Source organism: Dendrobium catenatum, unplaced genomic scaffold (assembly GCF_001605985.2).
Source record: "Dendrobium catenatum unplaced genomic scaffold, ASM160598v2 fragScaff_scaffold_943, whole genome shotgun sequence".
NCBI classification, from domain to species: domain Eukaryota; kingdom Viridiplantae; phylum Streptophyta; class Magnoliopsida; order Asparagales; family Orchidaceae; genus Dendrobium; species Dendrobium catenatum.
The window spans coordinates 196777-221080 of NW_021319405.1; the positions used below are offsets into that span (position 1 = coordinate 196777).

Sequence of the window (24304 nt, forward strand, 5' to 3'; positions counted from 1 at the left end):
CTTCAAATCCTCAATTTGGTCCCATTTGGACTTAGATTAGATTGAGTTTGAAGTAGTTGGGTTCATCTCTTCGAGACAATTAGTTCGACTATAAGTTGCTGAAATTGGAGTTTGGGTGGTTCCGAATTTAATTTAAGAAGTTTTCAATGTGAATTTGCTTTGGGATTCATGCTTGATAACTTTTTTTTTCATGATATATGAATTATTAAATTTTAATTTAGTAATCTGAAAGTTAATCTAAAATGAGTGGAAAATAAGATTTATATGGCCAAAAAAATTAATTGGCAAAAATTGGCTTAAATTTCGAAACCAAACAATCCTTTGTATGTCACTCTCTCCGCCGCTGTTCACCACGGCTCCTCTCAGCCCTAACTGGGCGTCGACCCCAACATCGAGCATACGAAATCTCTACTCTCGCTGGCTGCTTGATCTTTTCATTCTGACAACTCACGGCAATCTTTCGCCTTCACATTTCTTCCAGTCTCCTACACCGATCTCTCCAAAACCCCAGGCAAAAACTTTCAACCTCCTGCCAGAATGAGCTACGCAGCCTTCAAGATGATGCACTGGGCCACCGGCATCGAGAACTGCGCTTCCGGATTTATCACCCACTCCCCAGCGGAATTAGCTGCTCAAATATCGCCAATCCAGGCCGTCGATCTCGAGTCAGAGTGGCCAGCCAAGAAGCGGATCGGACCCATACCTAATGTCGTTGTGACCGCCGCCAACGTCCTCGAGCTCTACACTGTTCGGGTTCATGAAGAAGATGGCAGGTCCTCACAACTTTCCAGCGAGCCCCGGAATGGAGGCGTTATGGATGGCCTCTCTGGTGCTCACCTTGAACTTGTTTGCCATTACAGGTGCTTAGCTTTCTATCACTTTCGTTTTTCTTTCAATGTGATCAAAATATCTTTTTTCAAGATTCTACTATTTTTTATTTATTTATTTTTAATCTTCAAGATTCTACTAAGTAATTCATTCGCCAGGGATTAGTGTTTAGTCATTATGCCAGGCTCTTGTGCGGAAGATGAACTTAACTACGGATGATAATTTAGTTCGAAGATCAAATAAATTTTTTGACTCAATCGAATTGAGCTAAATGAGCCTAGCTTAGAGCCAAATTTTGGATCCGTCCTTTTTAATATTGGCCTGGAAAAAAGGTAAAATTGTAAATAATAAGTAATATGTAATTATACTAATTTATAATCCCAATATTTTAATTTCATAATAATCTCAACCATTCATTAATTTCCACTAAGGGGGTGTTTGATATCGGATTTGACATCAATTTTAAGTAGGATTTAACGAAGTCTAGCCAAACACATTTCTGCGCGACTGTAAATCCCGCGAATTCGTAAATTTGGGATTTACAGATTTACGACATAAATCCCGGTAAATTATGATATATCCTAATCCCATGCTTCGGCAGATTTAACGCGATTTAGGTTACTCGAAGTTCCTTCCCGCGACGCCAGTGTCGCGAAGCTCGCACGAACTTTTGATCCTCAATTGCTTTCGGCGGACTTATGGGATTTGGCCGAAGAAGCACGTGAAAGGGAGAAAGTTACCTTCACAACCAACGAGCTCCCGTTGCTGCTTTCGATCAAAATGTCGTAACTTCCGATTTGACAAGAAGGGAAAATCGTCAAAGGAGCGAAGTCAAACAACCATGAAGGAGTCGAAGAAGCGACACGTGCAATCTCTACACCTACTGCGAAGCAACGAAGCCGAACAACAACAATAAAAAGAGAAGATGAAATGCAAACCTAGACTCCTCTAAGTTATTATTGATTAACTTAGTTAATATAATTTAAAATATGAATAATTAAGTAAATTTATTAAATAATTAATAATATAATTAGTGCATAACACAACTCACCTTGGTCTAATTGTTGGGAGCTTAGGCTACTAGCTAAGAGTTTTTAGGTTTGAGTGTTGTGTATGCGATGTGTGTGTGAGTTTGCTGTTTGCCTTAATTGGTCTAAATGTCCCAATAAAATTAAATAAAATAATTAGCTTAATTAATATAATTTAATATATATATTATTAAATATATAATTGATAGTGTAAATAATAATTAATAAGTATTAGATTTTTAAATGATTAATGAGATAATTAATAATATAATTTATAATTAAAACTAAAATCTTTATTAACTATTTGACTATTTATTTTAGGTTTAAGTCTGATAGCTCAAATATGATTTTAATAATAATTATTGATGATGAAATTAAAATATGTTACACAATTGCAACGAGATTAATCAAATCATACTTAAGTGTACTTATTATATATTAACATCCTGATTAATTTATTTATTAAAATATTAAACTAATGAAATACAAACTCTAATTTTAAAATTTTTAATCAATCCTAATTAGATTAATTTATTATATATAAGTTTTATAATTAGTCATCAATTAGTGAAGTATTAAACTAATGAAATACAAATAATTCTATTAAATAAAATTAAATCATAAGTAATCTCAGCAAATTTCAGTTAATATTTCTTAAATAAGTTAATAAACCATAATTATCACTATTTTAGTTTTAGTAATTAAATCATAATTATCACTATTTTTAATTAATAATAATTTGTAAGACTTATTGATGCAATTATATTTTATCATTTTATGTCTTTTATGTTTTTATTTTTTATTTTCTTATGTTTTTAGATGCTATGTAAATTTATTTTGTATGACTCTATAATGGAAAATAACCCATGATCATGCTTAGGTTCGGTGCTCTTAGGTAGGTTTCACTCCATTGGTCTTGCACTTGTGTTTCTAGCTCTCTATCTCATGTGGCTTCTTTGAATTTTTGATGAGGACATCAGGTCTTGGAGAGTCTACCTGAGGTGGGGCCGACAATCTACGACCACAATCGCACCGATCTACTTTTGATTATTATTGTATTAGTTTTATTATTGAATTATGTTTCTTGAGTTTATTATATTTTTACCGTTTATGCCCTCGCTTAAGGGCCTAGTCCTATCTATGTATGCTCTAAGGAAACTTGAGTCTTTTGTATTTTCTTTATTGTTTTGTGCTATTTAAAGCCTTCCCCTCCTTTGAGTGCTAATGAATATTATGATGAAAATTTCTGCATCAATGTGTTTGGAGAGAGCGTAAGAGTTCTTGGAGAGATTAAAGTTCCTAGGTGAGGGCATTGTAATATCCACCAATCGCAGGAAGTGTCCGGGTTCGTGGTTGTCATCGCTCCCCTTTCCTCCCTCCCTTTCCCTCCCCACCATTGGCCAAAGCCCATCCTCCCCCTCTCGGTCGAACCCCCCCACACCGCCCCTCTCCTAGCCACTGGCCACCCATAACCCCACCACCTCTCCTGGCCAAAACCCACCTTCACTACAACCCAACCGACCACCCTTCTGGCCTTCTCCCAATCCTAAATGCCATCCCATATGAAAACCCTAACCTAGCATAGCCGCCAGCCATAGCTCTTCCCCCTTGCCTCCAAAATTCAAAACCACCCATTACTACTTTCCTTTCTCCACCCAACCTCATTTGGAAAGCTTTGATTTTAATTATTCAATTAATTTTGAATTTTAAAATCTGTCCTAAAATAGAATTCTATTTTAGGAAAGTTCCCAAAATCAATCATATTTGAATTTTAAATTAGATTGGTATTAAATTAATCCTTCCTAATTTAATATTCTAAATCAAGTAAGCCTTGATTTCTTTCCTACAAAGCCCCCTTCCCCCCTCTTGAAGCTGCCGGCCCCCTCTCCCAATATCTCTCTCTCTCTCCCCACATTAACTCTCCTCCTCCTCAACACTTGAATCAAGTCTCTCAATTAGGAATAATTTTCCTTTTCCTCTCCTTGCTTGGAATTCACATTTTAAACCCTAATCCCCCTTCTATTCAAATCTGAAATTCAATTTTATATTTTTGGAAGAGGTTTTTCCTTCCTAATATTGGTCGACCACCCACCTCTCTCCACTATTGTCTTTGACTTGATACTTCTCCTAAGGAAGGATGAGAGAAGTGATCACACCACTTTCCCTCCCACACCTTATAAACTTCTCTACTCATGCATGGCGGATCCATAACATGACCACGGATTCGTTTACGATGACCAAGGCCACGTCGACATCCTCAACCCCCCTTTTTTCAGCCTCAACCTCGAGGTTGACCAAACCGTGGAGGATTACGTGGAGATGATCATCTTCACCCTCGCTGAATCTACTGAGGAGCAACTCTGTTTCGTCGAATGGCAGATTGTCTCCAAATCCTAAGCAAGGTGAATCTTTCCCTTAATCTTTTCCTACCTAACTCTTACCCCCCACTTTTGGTTTTAATTGATTCACTACGATCATGTTAAACCTCTCTGCTAATCCTAGTAAACTAGAAGTGAGTGAAGGACTCTTCATAGTGAATAATCTCATTGTTAGCCTAGGGATTTCTTGTTGGAAATCTTTCATGTATGCTATGTTTTAAATTATTGATTATTTTGTGATCCTAACCTCTAATCGTGTGACTTGGCCTAAGCTTGTCTCATCCCTTTCTACTTTTATTTCATCGTTTAATCACTATAAGTATTTTAGTTAATAAAGCTCTCTAAATTAAATTGTGCAAGGTTCTTTTCTAACATTGCTTAAGCATTTTAGTCTTGCATCATCTGGTATCAGAGCATGGTTTCATTTAGGTGCCTATTAGGAAAACCTTTATTACATATTTAGCATCTAAATTGCATCTTGCATGTTCTAATTTCATTTGCTTGCTTGCATATTGATCACTATCTCTTTAGCATAGTTCTAAGTCATCTTAGACATTAGAATGGACCCGGAACAATTACATAAGACTTTAGATATGTTGGTAGATCATATGAACATAATTAGTCAACAACTCAAAGAGAACCAAGCTAACATAGCTGAACTCCATAGAAATACAACTAAACGATTTGATACCCTAGATTGTGGTAAGAACCACCCTATCCCTTACACTTTGTCTAGACCTCCTTCCATGTCCGGGGACGATACTTTTCAAGATGAGGGACCACCTTATGCCCCTTATCGACCCCCCAATATGGACATGACCATAAACTTGACCCGAATATTACACTGATGAAAAATATCAAGGTCGATGCTCCGACCTTTGATTGTACCCTTAATGGGATTAACTCTTTCTGGACTGTATTAAGGGTATGGATATTTTTTTTTTAAGTAGTGCAACATCTCTGAGGCTAGAAAAGTCCGATTCGCTGAAATGAATCTCACTGGTAAGGCTAGTCTGTTTTGGTCCAACCTAGAAAGCCTTAGAGAATCCCGAAGCGAATACCCTATCACTGATTGGCCGTCGATGAAGCGCGAGCTTAAGCATAAGTACTTATATCCCTCGTACTTTCCGAGGCTCCTAGCTAAGTGGAATAGGTTAACTCAGGGTAACAAACCAGTCAAGGATTACATAACATCTTTTGATGATTATCTGATTCACTGCAAGGGAGAGACCTCTACCAACCCTACACAAATACTGTCCATGTTTCGTACCAGATTGCTTGAGGATCTATGCAACGAACTATTTGATCGGAATGTTACTACTCTAGAAAATGCCTACAACCTAGTGTTAGATCTCGAGGAAACCCGTCCCCAACACCCAGTCGGCACCAAGACTCTAGGCCTTCCTACAGACCTTCCGGTAGTTTTACTCCTCACTCCTCCATTGCACAGTTGACCCCCGGTCCTCTGCCTGACCACCTTCTGGTCCTCCCACACCCTGTCCCAACTTTGGAAACAAGTCTCCCACCCCAAATACCCCTAGGTCTCACCCGAGAACTAAGTGCTTTCGATGCCAGGGGTATGGCCACATTGCCTCTCAGTATTCTAGCCCCTACAAAGTCACTATCTTTGAGGAAATCACTGAGGAAGAACCTGAACTCGAGGTCGATCAGATTCACCAAGTGGAAGATGATGGTGAATTTTTTGAGGAGGATGACAACACTGCTATCATCCACTGTATACATAAAATAGACACCTCTCCCATCTACGTGGTGAGATGCGCACTGTTACAACTTGTTGTCACTGATGACTGATATAGGATTACAATCATTCACACCTACACCAAAATAAAATATAAGAACTGTAAAGTCATAGTGGATAGTGGCAGCTGCATTAATGCTGTCTCCTCCAGCATGGTGTCTGAACTTAGTCTGTCTGCTGTCCCTTACCCTAACCCATATAAGGTAGCTTGGGTGTACTCCACTTTCTTGGAGGTGAAGGAACGAAGCCTTATACCAATCTCCTTCATTGAGTATAAGGAGAATGTTTGGTGTGATGTGCTGATTATGGATGTTGGACAAATCCTTTTAGGCCGTCCCTGGGTATTTGATAATGATGTCCACATCTATGGGCGTTCAAACACGCATGTGTTTGAACATGCTGGCAAAAATATCAAGCTTTTGCCATCACAGCCCCGGGTTAATGATGATTCTAAACCTAACCCTGTCAAATCCAAGAAGGGACTGAACCTAGTAACCGCCAAGATTCTGGAGTCTGAGATAGCCTAAGACGCACCCTGTATGCCTTGGTTTGCCGTGAAATTCTCACTGAGTCTGATGAACCAATTCCTCAGGAGGTCCAACCCATACTAAGTAAGTTTGCTGATGTCTTCCCTGATGATCTTCTTGATCAATTACCTCTTCTTAGAGACATCTAGCATGCTATAGATCTTGTCCCTAGAGCCTCCCTACCTAATATGCCCCACTACTGTATGAACCCCACGGAACATGTTGAGCTTAAGAAAACAGTAGATGAGCTACTCCAGCAAGGCTTTATCAAGGAAAGTCTCTCAGCCCATCCTTCTCCTGGCGAATATGTGTTGATAACCATGCTATCAACAAGATCATTGTCAAATATTGTTTTCCTATCCCGAGGTTAGACGATATGATTGATATGATGATGGGAGCCACTCTATTATCTAAGATTGACCTTAAGAGTGGGTACCACTAGATCCAGATTCGACTCGGTGATGAGTGGAAAATTGCCTTTAAGACCAAGGATGGTCTTTATGAGTGGATGATCATGCCATTCAGGTTTAATAACGCCCCGAGCACTTTCATGAGGATAATAACCCAGGTGCTGCGCCCTTTCATGGGAAAGTTTGTCGTTGTCTATTTTGACGACATCCTTATTAATAGTCCATCTGTGAGTTAGCACTTAAACCACTTAAGACATGTCTGTGAAGTTTTAAGGAAGGAGCAACTTTATGCAAATCCTAAGAAGTGCACCTTCCTTGTTGATCGGGTTATCTTTCTGGGCTTTATTGTTTCAGCCTAAATGGTCTCTACAGACCCCGAGAAGGTAAAAACCATTATAGAATGGCATGTTCCTCAGAACATCCGGGAAGTCCGCAGCTTCCACAGTCTAGCCACTTTCTATAGGAGATTCATTAGAAATTTTAGCACTATTGTATCTCTTATCACTGACTGTCTCAAGAAAGGTGATTTTCACAGGACCTTGGCTGCCAATAAAGCCTTTGAAGAGATTGAGAAAAGAATGGTGGAAGCCCTAGTGATGAGACTTCCTGACGTCTCCAAAGTCTTCAAAGTTACCTGCAACGCTTCTTGGGTTACAATTGGAGGAGTCCTGTCCCAAGAAGGGTACCCTGTTGCTTATTTTAGCGAGAACCTAAATGACATCCGGCAGCGCTACTCCACATATGACAAAGAGTTCTATGCGGTGATCCAATCTCTTCGTTATTGGCGACACTACTTTCTCCCGCAAGATTTTATTATCTTTTCATATCACGAGGCTCTACGTTATATCAACTCCCAAAAGAATTTGAACGCATGTCACGGTCGATGGGTAGAATTCCTTCAAGAATACACTTATACCCGTAGACACAAGGCAGGAGTTGAAAATAAAGCTGTCGATGCTCTCAGTCATCGTATGATGATCACCACTGAAATGAGAGCTGAAGTCGTAGGATTTGAGCAAATCAAAAAGGACTATTTGGAATGCCTCGACTTCAAGGAGACATACTCTCTTCTGGCCACAAGCAGCACACGCTTTGCGGATGATTTTCTCTTGGAAGATGGATATCTTTTCAAAGCTCAGAAGCTTTGTATCCCTAGCACGTTCCTTAGGGAATTTCTTGTTTGGGAACTCCATGCTGGAGGCCTCGCTGGGCACTTCGGTCGTGACAAGACGATAGATGACGTAGAGTATTGTTTCTTTTGGCCCAGTCTGAAGAGGTATGTTGGTAAAATGGTCAGCACTTGCCACACTTGCAAATTGGCCAAGCAACGCAAACAAAACACTGGTCTCTATCCCCCTCTACATGTTCCCAGTTGTCCGTGGCAAGATGTCAGCATGGACTTCGTCCTAGGCTTGCCCAAAACTTTTCGTAGGAATGATGCCATCTGTGTTGTAGTTGATCATTTTTCCAAAATGGCTTATTTCTTACCCTGCTCCAAAACATCGACGCCTCCCATATTGCCAAATTGTACTTTAACGAGGTCGTCAGATTACATGGATTTCCCAATACCTTTGTATATGACAGGGATGTGAAGTTTACCAGTTACTTTTGGAAAACTCTCTAGATGAAAATGGACACTAAATTGCAATTCTCCACAGCTTTTCATCGTCAAACTGATGGCCAAACCGAAGTGGTCAATAGGATTTTAGGTAATTTGTTAAAGTCCCTGGTAGGTGAACACATTAAAGGTTGAGATTCCGAACTCCCCACAGCCGAGTTTGCCTATAATAATTCTGTGAACCGCATCACTGGCTTAAGTCCTGCTGAAATTGTTTATGGGTTCAAACCTAGATAGCCTCTAGATCTCATACCCATGTGTTCTAGGTATAGAATTTCTAAGTCTGCATCCTCATTTGCATCGCATTTGCATGAACTGCATAAAAAAATTACACACCAAATTGAACAGAGCAATATTAAATATAAATTTCATGCTGATTTAAAATGAAGATTTAAAACTTTTGAGGTTGGTGATTCAGTGATGATGCAAATTCGTCCGGAACGATCTCCACAGGGAACTGTTAAGAAGTTACATGCTAAAAGTTCGGGACCTTTCAAAATAATCAATAAAATCAATGACAATACATACATGGTAGACCTGCCTGCAGAAATCAACATTAATCCCTCCTTTAACATATAAGATTTAGTAGCTTATGAGGGTCCAGAGTTCAACCCACAAAATCCATAGCAAAATGAGCCTTGTGCGACTCCACCCTGTGAGAACCCAAGCCTACCTCCACTCCTAAATATTCCCAAAATACTTATAGTGGAGAAGTTTGACATGATTCTAAGTGATGACGTTATTTCCACAAAAGAGGATGGACGAAGAAGGTATCTAATGGAGAGGTAAACCATAGTCTGAGGATACGTGGCTAGAGCACGAGGAGCTTCAGCGGATCGACCCAGATGCACTAGAGTTCTATGAGAGCACCAAAGACGCGTACTTGACGGAGTTGAGCTCTTTCCAACCCCGGTAGAATGGTGAGGACATCAGACCTTGGAGAGTCTACCAAAGGCGGGGCCGACGATCTACTACCATGATCGCACTGATCTACTTTTGATTATTATTTTATTAGTTTTATTATTGAATTATGTTTCATGAGTTTATTGTATTTTTTTTCCGTTTATGCCCTCGCTTAAGGGCCTAGTCCTATGTATGCCCTAAGGGCAATTGAGTCTTTTATATTTTGTTGTTGTTTTGGGCTATTTAAAGCCTTCCCCTCCTTCTTTGAGGGCTAATGAATATTATGATGAAAATTTCTGCATCCATGTGTTTGGAGAGAGCATAAGAGTTCTTGGAGAGATTGAAGTCCCTAAGTGAGGGCATCATAGTATCCACCAACCGCAGGAAGTGTCCGGGTTTGTAGTTGTCGTTTCTCCCCTTCGTCCGTCCCCCCCCCCTCTTAGCCGCCGGCCACCCATAACCCCACCACCTCTCTCAGCCAAACCCCACCTCCACTACAACCCAACCGGCCACCCTTCTCCCAACCCTAATTGCCAGCCCATATCAAAACCCTAACCTAGCATAGCCGCCGGCCATAGCTCTTCCCCCTTGCCTCTAAAATTCAAAACCTCCCATTACTACTTTCCTTTCTCCATCAAACCTCATTTGGAAGGCTTTGATTTCAATTATTCAATCAATTTTGAATTTTGAATTTTTTTCTAAAATATAATTATATTTTAGGAAAGTTCCCAAAATCTATTTGAATTTTAAATTAGATTGGAATTAAATTAATCCTTTCTAATTTAATATTCTAAATTAAGTAAGCCTTCATTTCTTTCCCACAAAGCCCCCTTTCCCTCCTCTTGAAGTTGCCGGCCCCCTCTCCCCACATTAACTCCCCTCCTTCTCAACACCTGAGTCAAGTCTCTCAATTAGGAATAATTTTCCTTTCCCTCTCCTTGCTTGGAATTCAAATTTCAAACCCTAATCCCCCTTCTATTCAAATATGAAATTCAATTTTAGATTTTTGGAAGAGGCTTTTCCTTCCTAATAGTGGCTGACCACCCACCTCCTCTCTCCACCATTGTCTTTGACTTGATACTTCTCCTAAGGAAGGAAGAGAGAAGAGATCACACCACTTTCCCTCCCACACCTTACAAACTTCTCTACTCATGCATGGCGAATCCAGAACGTGACCACGTATTCATTTATGACGACCAAGGCCACGTCGACATCCTCAACTCCCCTTTCTCCGACCTCAACCTTGAGGTTGACCAAACCGTGGAGGATTACGTGGAGAGGATCATCTTCACCCTCGCTGAATCTATTGAGGAGCAACTCTCTTTCGTCCAATGGCAGATTGTCTTCAAATCCTAAGCAAGGTGAATCTTTCCCCTAATCTTTTCCTACCTGATTCTTAATCCAACTTGTGGTTTTAATTGATTCACTACGATCATGTTAAACCTCTCTGCTAAGGCTAGTAAATTATAAGTGAGTGAAGGACTCTTCATAGTGAATAATCTCATTGTTAGCCTAGGGTTTTCTTGCCGGAAATATTTCATGTATGTTATATTTTGAATTATTGATTATTTTGAGATCCTAACCTCTAATCGTGTGACTTGGCCTAAGCTTGTCTCATCCCTTTTTTATTTTATTTCATCGTTTAATCACTACAAGTATTTTATTTAATAAAGCTCTTTAAATTAAATTGTGCAAAGTTCTTTTCTAACATTGCTTAAGCATTTTAGTCCTACATCAATTTCCTTGCTGTCTTTTCCTTTTCCTACTGTCTTCTCATTTTCTCTGTTGTGTTCTCGTTTTCCCTGCTGATTGTTTGAATTTTCTGTTGCTGTTTGGTCTTCCCATGTGGATGTTTGGTCTTCCCATGGTGGCTGTTTGGTTTACCCATTTAGCTGCTCGGTTTTCCTGGAGTTTTCTTGGTTTCCCTTCTGCTGGATGCCCGATTTCTTCCCCTTCTTGTTCCCTGTGCTGTTTGCTTTGACTTCTCCATGAGTAGGCTAATTTGGAGGGGTTTTAGTGGTTGTTTTGGTGGCACATTTATATGGGATAATAAATGACCTTCCCCCATTCTTTCTCCTATAAATTGAGGCTGAATTCCTTTGTGAAAAAAGTTTAGGAGGGTGTGATCATGTAAAAAAAACCCTGACGGTTTTCTTAACATGCGAGCTATCTTCTTCCTATCTTCTAATACTTCTTCTCAGATTTCTTTCTACTTCTCTCCATAGATTCCATTTCATCTGTATCATTCTTTTCTAAAATATTATGAAAACCTGAGGGTTTCTTATAAGCTTGCGAGCTGTCTTCTATCTTACCTCTACCAATTCGTCTCGGACTTCTTTCTACTTTTTCTCTCCACGGTTTCCCTTCCACTTGTATTTTTCTTCTCTAAACTATTATGAATAGTTAGTGGTGTTGTGTTCAGTTATAAATGGTATTAGTTGGTTTGTCCTATCCTTTGAGCACTTTCCTATATTGTGTTTGCATGTGAGATGACCATACATGGTTGTTCTAAGGGTATTTTTAATTTAGTTGTTTGGTTTCTTGTGCGTCTTACTAACTATTTTCTAAGCTTTGTTTCCTACTTAGTTTTCATCATTTTTGTTTGTTTATTTGATATTGAAAGTGTCTTACTTAGTTTGCATTCTTAGTGTTCTCCTACTCAGTTTTAAAACTTAGGTTGCATCATTTATTAAATACATTTATTGCTCATAACATAAATAAACTGAAGTAAGGGCTTCTGCAAAATAATAGAGAATCCATAACTAACAGCTAGAAGATAATGAAGAAAATGAGATTATTGACTTTCTAGTTCTTATGAAAGAGTCATTGAAGGAAGCTTCTTTGCCTCCATCGATGATGCTGTTCTTGTCGGATCTAATGTCACAACAGAAGCTCACGAAGCTCACTGTGAAGGTAGCGATCTTTCTCCCCTTTTGTATGCTTCTTCGACTAAATCCTGTAAATCCAATGAACTCATAGATTTAGTAAATCTGGGATTTAAGGCAACATAGAGAAGAAAATGTATTTAAGATTCTCTGCGATTTAAAGTTGTCATTTTTATTTTTTGACTAGATTTAGGCTATATATCCTGCCACATGGTTAAAACATAACTTTAAAGCTTATGGTAAGTTAAATCCCGTTTTTCCTCTATTTCCCTATAAATCTAAACTTAACTAAATCCCTCTATTCAGCAGACTTAAGTCCTTGACTCCCCTTTCCTCCCTTTCCTCATTGAGTTTATGCCATGAACTCCTTGCTTCTTTGCATGTTCTTGATTCTGTCGATGCCTTCCCCCAAAAATATCCCTTTCTCCTTCACATTTCCTCGGTCTTATCAATGCATTCCTTGGGCGAGCTCTGATCCCGGCTTCCTATTCTCCTTTACACTTCAGTGGTCTTGTCAAGGGCTTTTTCTATTGAGCTGCCATCACAACATCCGAATGCTTGATTTGTCATATAAGGTTTTGGGAAATTTGTTAGGTGCAAGGGGAAGAATCGGGTGGGAAAATTTAGTAGGTGGCTAGGTGCAAAGAGGAGAAGAGGGTTTTGTTTATTTACTCGAATAAGTTATCAATTTTGTGATGTATTTAAGTTTAATTAGTTTAATTAAACACTAATAAAATTAATTATTTTAATCAAAATTTTAACTGATTATTACTATAACTTTAAACAACTAGTTTTTAATTAATTGTACTCATAAATCATTTATTAATTAATTTAGGTCTAATTATCATAAATAAGCATTATTAAATCTTTAATGTTCTCATTATTTTATGTTTAATTCAAATTAGTCTAATTATTGAAATAATTCTGTCATTCTAATTAATTTTAATTATTTTCTATCAATAATTATAATTAAGTATTAATTTAATTATTTTTAAAATTAATTATTTTATAACTAATTAACCCACTCTTCATTCATTTAAATCCTACATATTAAAATTATGTTCCAAGCAACTTACCAAGATTTAGCCACATTTAACATCTATCATGTCAAATAATTTTTAGGATTTAAACTCAGGATTTACTAAATCTACATTATTTGACATGGTACATGTTGAAATTATGTTCCAAGCAACTTACCAAGATATAAAATTATAACTGCGTTAATATATTTATTTCATTTATAATTTTATTGTAAGAGTATTTATGTGCATATAACACTATTTTAAATATTTAAAAGTTATTTAATCAATATTACATATGGGGGATTATTAAATTAATTAATTTATTAAAAATTATGACTATAACTTTATTTGCAGCAAATTAAATAATTTAAAGTATAAGTAAATATAATTTAAAATATAAACATTTGTTTAATCAGAGCTATATTGATAGGTATAATATAATATAACATTTAAATTAAAATAACTTTTAACTTTTAAAATAGAAATATAATCCGCGGTTAGGACATGCAGTTTTTTTTATATATATTAAACATAATAAAAAATAAAAAATTGGAAAACAATTGATTTTGAACTGGCTCAAAATCTACTTGATTTTGACAGCCAATTTCAAGCTTGCTTGCATATGTTCGAACTTTGAGCAAAAATTGAGGATCGTCCTTATCCTAGAATTGACATGGCCTTTGATTACTTGATTCTAAACTGCAGACTTTTTGGGTCTTTTCACAAAACATTGCCAAACATGGCCCAGTTTTTCAGAACAAACTTGTTGGCTTACTGTGATGTAGCTAGCAGCTTAATTTTACAATGAAGAATATCACATACTGATTGCAGATATTTTATTAATGAATACATCATATTTATAAGAATGTTTCCATTTGCTTCTTTTTTGATTAAAACACTGGGTTTAGTTTTTGCTATATTTGTGCATTTAGATTGCATGGAAACATTGAATCCATGGTGATATTATCTTCCGGTGGAGATGAACGTAGCAAAAGGAGAGATTCAATACTGCTGTCATTCCAAGATGCGAAGATAACTGTGTTAGAATATGATGATGCAGCCCATGAATTGCGCACAAGGTAGGAAGATGATTTGCTTTTTTGTATCATCATTATGCTGGGATCGAAATGGATTCCTATTTGAAAAAAAATGAAATTTTATGTCCTGAGGGAAGTTTTATCTTTGAAAATATTGTGATATATTCATCAAGCTCCTCACTATTCTCAACAGCGACCTTCTAAGCTGATCAATTAATTTTCCTTATGAAGCAGTTGGTTCATAGAGTGTGCAACTTTTTTAGGTTTATTTTTCTTGCAGTTCAATGCACTGTTTTGAGGGGCCAGATTGGCATTACTTGAAAAGAGGCAGAGAGTCGTTTTCAAGGGGTCCGACCATGAAGATTGATCCTGTGGGCCGGTGTGTTGGAGCACTGGTGTACGATCTTCAGATGGTTATTATGAAAGCTGCTCAGGTGAATTGTACTTCTTGAGTGGGACTTCAATTTTTTAATGAGTCTACTGGGATCAATTTGTGGTCGCTGGTTCAACTGTATGTCAGTTTTCTGATCTGTTGTCATGCTTGATTTCAAAAAATATAATACACATGACTTGCTAAAGATGAATGGATTTGACTAAAGCAATTTATAAATTGCTTTCTGAATGCCCCTTGCTGTCCGTTTCACTTAAACTCACATCTCCAAGTAATTTTTTATAACTTGATAGATTCTAGTTCTATTTTGCAACTCGTGTAAAACCTATATGGCTGACTCCCTCTAATGAAAACTCCTTTGCAAGGTACCTAGTAGCATTAAATATCATTTTTTTGTCCAGTTATAACGTTTTCTCGGATTTTATTTTTTTAGTTATTCTTTTGGATGCTTTTAATTAAGATACTTAACTGTGGTTTTCTAACCAAAGGTTATTTGTGAATTTATAACCATATTCCTACTTCAGAGCTAGATTTATACATGATGCAATTCTTATGAAATTAAAGCTTCTGGTGGTATTATGGTCACTGTCTATGCAACATCTTCATGCTTAGGCTATCTTTAAAGTATATGTCCTGCAATGAAACAGTTGTTTGACAAACCTGTGGATAGCTATATAGTTATTCAGATTATGTTAACATCTCTATCCATTTGTTTGATTTGATTCTCTACAGTTATTGCGATTTTTCTTGCCATCCTTTAGTATTTTGGAGTAATATTTTGTTTCAATAGCGTGGTATGAATTGCTCCTAATACCACATTGGCCAAGCAGTGCTTTCCACTCCGGTAAGAAGTTGTGGTATTATTTCATAATCGATCAATGCTTGTACTTTGTTGATTTGTTAATTTTCTTATAATACTTTTGAGGAGTACATTCATCATTCAATATTTTTGAGCAATATTTTGTTTCAATCAAAAGGTATGATTTGCTCCGAATCCGACATTGACTGAGCAATGCTTTCCACTTTGGTTAGAAGTTGTGGTATTATTTCATAATTGATCAATGCCTGTACTCTGTTGGTTTGTTACTTTATTTTGTGATGTTGCTTTTGAGGACTACTGTCATCATTGATCCCCACATTTTCTGAGTTTATTTTGTATGTTTATGTAATTTAGGTAAATCGTTATTAACTATGATATCAATTGATTCCCTTGAAAATTTCAGTTTATTTGTGCTTAAGCTTAACCACTAATTTATTTTGTTAATAGGCAGGGCAAGGATTAGCTGTAGATGATGAGCCTTCTAATATGGGTGCAAGTGCTTCTGTTCGTATTGAGTCTTCTTACATTATAAACTTACGTGATTTAGACATGATGCATGTGAAAGATTTCACATTTATTCATGGTAAGTTGTCTGTTTCTCTCCATATATTAATTTAGACTGTTTTTGAACTGAATTCGTACTGTCTGCATATGTTACATTATTTCTCTGCGAAAATGAGTTTAGCATGAACCCCTGCATAGTTGTTAAAAGGCTCGTTCTCCTATTAATGTTAGTTTTTTGTATTTAATATCCAATTTGTTGTACGCTTATTTCTTTGTAAAAGTTATATTGTATTTTTTTTTCTTTTTTTTTTTGTGAACTTTATTGTTCATCAAACTTATTTTTTCTGTTTGAAAACTTTTGGTGCTTCTTTTGTTCTAATTCTGCTTGCTCCAAACACCTGAAACTTTGCTTGATGTTTTGCTTCTCAAGAACATGCCATACTACAATTTTGATTTCATTTTTAAACATAAAATGGTAATCAATAGCTCATGTATGTGCCCCACCTACTCTACGACTAGTGAAAAGCATTTGTGGAGGAACAACATCCTTCGTGAAAGTAGCGGTGACTATTTATTTGAGCCTAACTGATGGGGACATCAGATCATGGAAGGTTTATCAGAGGTGTGGTCACTGATCTACGGTCACGATTGAGTCATTGTATTTTTGATTTATTTCATGTATTTTCTTATTTACGATGTCGTATCGTGTTTGTTTTTATTTAGTTTTCCGTTGTACATTTTTATTAAGGGATGTCGTATGTAAGCTTTGAGGGTGTTGTCATCTTTTCTATTTTGAGTCTTATGTAAGAGGCTATTTAAGCCCCCCTATGTTTCTCTTTGGAAGTTAATGAATGAATGATCAAGTAAAATTTTCGTTTCTCTTGTTTGGCTTCTCATGAGAGCTTGAGACTTTGGAGTGAAATTCCTAGGAGAGGGAGAATTGCGTAGTACCCACCAATCTAGACGAGTCGGGTTCGTGGTTTTCTTTCCTATTTCTTTCCTTTCCCCTCTCACCACCACCAGCCATCATTGCATCCAAGCCCTTCTCCCTCCCCAAGCCATCTCCTCTTCCCGACCGAGCTTCACAAACATCCCAACTAGCTGCCAGCCCCCTTATCCGAATCCCCTCCACCCGCCGGCCCTAGCCCCCTTTCCTCTTTGATTTCCATTGCCTAATTTGGATTGGAATAATTGGGACAGATTTTGAATTCAAATTTAATCAATTTGAAATTTAAAATTTATTTTAGGAAAGTTTCTAAATTAACTCTATTTGAATTTCAAATTTAAATTGGAGTTAATTTAAATCTTTCCTTATTCCTAAACCCCAAGTAGGAAGCCCCAATCACTTTCCCCCAATCCCCTCCCAACCTCTTGATGCCGCCGGCCCCCCTTCAATAAATCCAATTGGATTTATTTCCAAACTCCCCCACCCTTCCCTATTTAATTCCGCTTGCTTTTGGAAAGTATTTGAATTTGAAATTAAATCCAATATAGATTTCAAATTTTCCTATTTCCTCTTAATCCTTTTTGGAAGGATCCTAATTTAAATCAATCAATCAACTCATGATGGATTGATTAAATTAAATCCATAATTCCAAATACATTGCATCTAGACACCCCCCCCACCCCCTATGGATTTTTTTCTCAAATTAAAGTTTCTCCTATTGGAATTAAAGTTCAAATTAATTCATAATCCCTCCAATTGAAAATCTGAAATTTATTTCAGATTTTTCACTTGTTCTTCCCTACTTAACCTACTACTCCTCCCCAACCCTCTTCCCTTGGCCAGCCACACCTTGTCATCCCACTTCAAGTTGAAGAGAAACTTCTTTCTCTTCAACAAAGTTCGAGATTACTAGCACCCCTTGTAGAAGATCACCATTTAGCATTCATGAATGGCCGATCCCAACACTGATTACGGACTTGCTTACGACGAACACGGTTGTGCACATTCTCCATCAACCTTCTTCGATGTCAACCCGAGGATCGACCACACGGTAGAAGACTACATAGAGCGTATCTTGGATACCTTGGTGGAAGCAATCGAAGAGCAATTGGAGATCGTCGAGTGGAGGATTGCAACCGATCCTTGACGAAGGTTTCCTAATCACTACCTTTCTTGTATTTTCTAAGTCTAATCTTTTCGTTGTGATATTGATTGTAATCTCGAAGGTCGCATCTACCTACTTCTACCAAGCTTAGTAAACGTAGGGATTTGGCACATTCATTTGTTTCCTAATCTCATTGTTAGACTAGGGATTTTTGTCGTTGAAAACCACTACGTTTTCATGATGTTATTTTCCTACATTATTTTGATGGTTTAAATCTCTTTATGTGCAATTTAGCCTAAGCGACAGTGACCGCTCTTACGTTTTAATTCTTCATTTTATCTGCTAATAGACCTATTTGTTATTGCTCTAATCAAAAGTAGTGCAAACTCTTCATAAATTTATTGCAAGCATTGTAGTCCTACATCACTAACTTCACAAAGCACATCACAACATTTCCAAATAATGTCCGAGGCTTTATTTGCTATATATTACTTATGTTTTGCTAAAGAAAAAGGATTTGATTTGTATTAGGAATATAGTTTGGAAATCCCCACTCATGCGGGTGATCTCTTTATACTTTATGTGCATCAGGGACACACTTATGGAGCATCCTGTCCATCTATATTAGATTATAACTATTTCATGTAAACCTGCAACAACGCAACCACAGCCCCACATCAATAATCAAAGCTAAGTAATTTTATAACATAGATATTCAATATTCATTTCCTATTTCATCCTTCTAGGATTTCAATGCAAAGTGCAAACTTACCATTTTTATTTCCAACACATTCAATTTGGTTAGTGTGCCCAGGAGTTAGTTCCATGCAACTCAACTGCTCTTATTGCCACGTATTGAATTCTTCTTTTAGGGGCTGTTTGGTTACCTGCAAAGCAAACGCAATGTAAAGTAAATGCAGTGTAAAGTAAATGCAGTGCATTCCAAATACTTTGAGGTTGTTTGGTTGTCTGTAAAGTAAACGCAGGAGAAATGTTTCCCTTGTTTGGTTAGATATATCCAAAGTAAAGTAATAACAGTGCATTTGTAATATTTTTTTTGTCATTATTACTAGTGCATTTATAAAAGTAATCACCGATTGTTTAAACTTTGTTTGGGCTAGCTTTCTTCTTGCTTTCTAAAACAGCTTTTTAGTACAAAAATTAACTAAAAAACCGTTGTAAAAAATAATATGAAAGATGTTCCAAACGAAGCCTTCCAAAACTCTCAAAACCGAGCAAAGTGAGTTATGCGGCATGGATATTTTTACATGCCAACCAATATTTTGTAGTTTCTAAATGCAGGCAAAGCCAAATCTCAATCCACAAAAAAAGACAGATGTAAATTGGCGCTCACTAAGGCTTTCGTTTGGGTCGGCTTCATACTACTTCTAAAAACAACTTTGTAGTAACAAAATAAAACTTTTATACTAAAATACTGGTTTAAGAAGCAACAAGAAACCCAACAACTACTTCATCTCAATCATTAATAACACAAGCACGAGCAATTTGTTGTTGAATTAGTAAGTAAATCAAACCATACAAAAAACTGGTTTAAAAGATATAAGAACTAACACATCTTATTCAGTTCTAAAATCTGATAAAGTTAAAGGCATAACAATGAAAGGAAATACACCTAATACGCACTAAACAGGAAACAACATATACATGATATCAGTTTTTCAAAATTAAATATTTGGTAGAGCTGGTAAGGAACAAAAAACGAAAAATCTCATAAATTGAAGCCAAAGAGGGACCATCTGCTGCTTGAATGTATCCCTCTCGCATGTGATTACATACACCTCATTTATGAAACATAACTAGGGATTGACAGTAAACAACAGCACATAACTGTTCATATTACATAGACCATCCTCTGCCAAATGCTGCAAAATCAAAACAGACAGATACATAAAAAAGTTGATTACAATTACAAAAGATCAGTACAGTTAGAAATTGAAGCATCAGTTACTTCCTAGTTCTTGAAGCACAGCCTCCATTGTTGGTCTCTGGCCTGGAATCTCACTTGTGCATATCAATGCAATTCCTGCCAGCTTCTCTGCATCTGGAATGGAGAAGCACTTGCTGATTTTCTTGTCGATGACGTAGTCAAGTTGGCCGGAGTCTGAATTCCAGCCGTATAGTATCTCCCCTCACCGGCCATGGCAGGAAATAGCTGGGTTGTCGTTGCGGTGCCAGAGTGAAGGTCGATTCCCGATAGGCACACCTCAGCTGCTAGGGTTTGCTGCCGCTTACCTGTCTGCAAACAGATGGACGGCTTACCAATCACTGTATTGCAGGAAATGATAGCCATTTCTAAAAAAGTTATGAATGTTTGGATTACCGGCTTCCATGAGATGTGATGGCATAAAATTTGGAGCGTTGTACAACCTTCCACGATGCGCGACAAACACATATGGGATGCCTTCGGCTGAGAAAGTCTTTTGCGCCACCTTGAGTGCCGGCAAAGTTCTACCGCAGCCAGGCGTGTTTTTGAAACCCGCTCAATTTGAGCGGGTTTTGAAGTCGCGCAAAAGGCCGGTCGCAATACACCCCTAATACTTCGGGGGAATTCCTTATGTTCCGCTCAAAATCAACCAAACGACCAAATCTAAAAAATGCAGGTAAATTATTTACTTTACATTCCTAATTCAGCAAACCAAACAGCCCCTTAGTCCGTTCTTTGCTCATCTTATAGTTATTGGAGTGGCCTCTCTCCATCGTAAAAACCTAATTTTTAGTTATTAGTTCTATCCTCTTTTATATCCATATTCTTTGATGTACACCGCCAAAGTATCTCAATTTATCAAGCATATGCATCATGTATTCACTATTGCTTTCAAAACCACTACGGGTTAGTAATTGAAATGTGGTGGGCCTTTATATATCTGAGATGAATGGAGCCACTAACATGTCCGGAAGCTGAAATTGATTTGGAAGAGCTTCTAACTGGAAGATTAAAAGAAGAATATAAAGAAAAAAATATCAAAACAGACGTTGGTTAATTAAATGGATGCGAATTACGGCTTTATATGGGAATGAATGAAGAAGAGGGAATCACTCCATTTTTTTGTCTTTTTAATTGTTGTTCTATGTGATTGCACGGTTCTGATTCAATATTTTTTTTCACTATGCAAATGATATTGGAAAATGATATTCAGTAGTAGAACTATTGCATTTTATGGATCTAATTGCTTTTTTACCTTTTCCTCTGCATGAGTAATTCCGTAAGCATCTCTATCCGACCATCTCATGCAGGGTACATAGAACCTGTCATGGTTATACTTCAGGAAAAGGAACCAACATGGGCTGGGCGTATCACATGGAAGCATCACACGTGTATGATATCAGCATTAAGTATTAGCACAACATTGAAGCAGCATCCACTAATTTGGTCTGCTGCTGTAAGTTGCATCTCTTTGTTATGTGAATCATGATATTAGTATGTGCGTAACATGTGCAAACGTTAAAAGCTTTGGGGTGTAAATTTACTTCTGATTATGTTCATACATAAGTTCGTGTGCTGATAAATCTGAGCTACTTTAGTTCCTTGGGTAATCATTATGCTAAGGTTTATATGATGGTGGCTTTCATGGGAATTATAGCAAACAGAGTTCTTGAACACTCTCATTGAATTCATTCAAAATTTTGTTTCAAATTTTTTTTACACCCTATCACATTGTTAAATACTTTTCTAATTTTGAATGAATGTTAAAATGCTGTCAGGAATAGTGGGAATAAATTTGATGGTGATCATGTCATTTTTAATTATTCTTGGAAACAATTTTTTTGTAAAATGAGAATGGCTCTGTTAATTTTTTTTTAAATTTTAAAAATTCTCTTATCTTAACAATGAACATAGATATCAGTTGTCATTTTAGTCATCCTTGGTGCTAGCGCTTTGGTTTGAGCAAGATGCCATTTGAGAGCCCCCTTTCCTATTAATTCCTTCAAAAGTAATTGTGCCTTCAAGTGCCTTGTTAGCACCTTTGCTTATAATTGGAGATTCATGAAAATCCCTTTTTAATCTTCAGCAATCTAGAATCATTTCTTTCTGTTATTAAGATTTGTGTGGCAAAACTACTATGGAAAGATTTTTAAAGAAATATATTGGGGAGAAATTGAAGATAAAGTTGTAGAGAATAGAGTCAGATGGTTTGGGCTTGTAACTGAGGGTAGAAAATGCACTGGTAAGAGAAATAGATATAATTAAAATGTATGAATATGGAAGAAAAATGGATGGTCTTGAGGTAACATAACTAGAAGCTATGTAAAAATATTTGTACAAAGTAAAGTTAATTTCACATGTAGCATACAAAATGGATGAATTGGCGAGGATCATATAACCAACCCCTATACTTGGGATAAGGCTAGATTATGATTGATAGATATATTTGCGTGGAATCTATGGTACATGTTGTTAAGCTATCGATGTGTTACTCGAATATCTTTAATTTTCTTTTTCTTTTTGATTGTCAATTTTGATAATTTATGAGCACTAATATCTAGTTTTTCGCATTGTTTTCTCTTCGTTCATCATAAAGGAGAATATCATAAAGGAGAATATATTACCCATCTCCTTTATGTTTTTTCTACTTTTATCGTGTCTTTACTCATTTTTTGTTTGAATAATGGGGATTGTTTGAATTTCACTATTTTGCTTTTTTTTGTAGTAGTAATTGAGATGTTCATGATATTTGTTTTTATGCATAACCAAATAGAATTATTTGCAATATTATTCTTAATAATTTTTTTTAATGTGAAGAACCTGGACCTACTCTCCAACCTAGAGTAGCTCAGTGCAAAAATAAAATAAATCCTTGCTCATACATAGGTTTGTACGAAATGAGCCATGTTCATTGCTCCAGCCCAGAATATGATGGGTTTAGGGTTTTAAATAATAGATTAGATACTAAGGAGGACGAAAGATATATGTATAGGTTTGCTAAACAAAGAGATAAGAGTAGTAATGATTTAATTCAAGTGAAGTATATTAAGGATGAAGATAAAAAAGTGCTTTTATTAAAAAAGGATATTCAACCAAGGCGGATGAGATATTTTGCTAATCTTTTTAATGAAGATTATGATAATTCAATCGACTTAGTGATCTAAGCACCCTAAATGAAAATAAAGATTTTTATTTTTATTGGCGTTATAGTAAAACCAAAGTTAATGAGGCTTTAAAGAAAATGAAGTGTGAAAAAGTTGTTGGACCTAATGATATTCCAATAGTGGTGTTGAAATTCTTAGGAGATGAAGGAATTTCTTGGCTTACTAAACTATTTAATATTATTTTGAAGGCTAAAAAGATGCCAGATGAGTGGAGAATGAGTGTGTTGATTTATATTTTTAAGAATAAAGGTGATACACAGGATTGTGTGAATTATAAAAGAAATAAGTTAATGTGTCATACTTTAAAATCATGAGAGAGGAGTTATGGAACATAGGTTGCGGCGTGGCACTGTTGTTTCTCAAAATCAATTTGGATTCATGCCAGGTAGGTCTACTATGGAAGCTATACATTTATTGAGAGGTTTGATGGAAAAGTATAGAGAGAATAAGGAGGATCTACATACGATTTTTATTGATTTATAGAAAGCATATGATAAAGTTCCAAGAGAAGTGCTATGGAGAATTCTACATTAGGAAAGGGTTCAGAATGCTTATATTTAAGTCATTAAGGATATGTATGCAGGTGCTGTTACTTGTGTTCAAACACAAGGTGGCTTGACCAAGTATTTTCCTATTTCAGTTGGACTACATCAAGGATTAGCCTTAAGCCCATATCTTTTTTCTTTAGTCATGGATGTTCTCACTAGACATTTGCAAAGAGGTTGTACCTTGGTGTATGCTTTTTACTGGTGATATTCTACTTGTTGATAAGTCTAAAGAGGGAGTTGAAGGTAAACTTGAATTATGGAGGTCAACCTTAAAGTCTAAAAGTTTTCGTTTGAGTAGATCTAAAACTGAATATATGTAGTGTAATTTTAGTAATAATAGATCTAGTGGGGGATTGTGACTTTGGGGGATCAAGTCATTAATAAGAGCACACATTTTAGATATCTTGAGTCTATTATTCTAAGTGATGGTGAAATAGATGGAGATATTATTAGTAGAATTCAAGTTGGATGGATGAAGTGGAGGAA

General features: G+C 36.6%; 1 protein-coding gene across 3 annotated transcripts in view; it reads left to right on the plus strand.

Annotated features, from left to right (window-relative positions):
- Window positions 1–302: 302 nt before the first annotated feature.
- Window positions 303–24304, plus strand: part of LOC110092320 (cleavage and polyadenylation specificity factor subunit 1) — a 106977-nt gene continuing 82975 nt past the window's right edge. Inside the window, exons 1-5 of one of the 3 annotated variants that reach the window (XR_003701678.1) lie at window positions 303–860; window positions 14291–14437; window positions 14676–14829; window positions 16054–16189; window positions 21417–21562. Coding sequence is in view for 2 of the 3 variants with exons in the window: in XM_020816823.2 (XP_020672482.2) it covers window positions 538–860; window positions 14291–14437; window positions 14676–14829; window positions 16054–16189; window positions 21417–21562 (906 nt within the window). In the remaining variant the exon portion in view is untranslated. The remainder of the gene's footprint in view (window positions 861–14290; window positions 14438–14675; window positions 14830–16053; window positions 16190–21416; window positions 21563–24304) is intronic. The other 2 variants (XM_020816823.2, XM_028697468.1) reach the window with 2 other exon arrangements.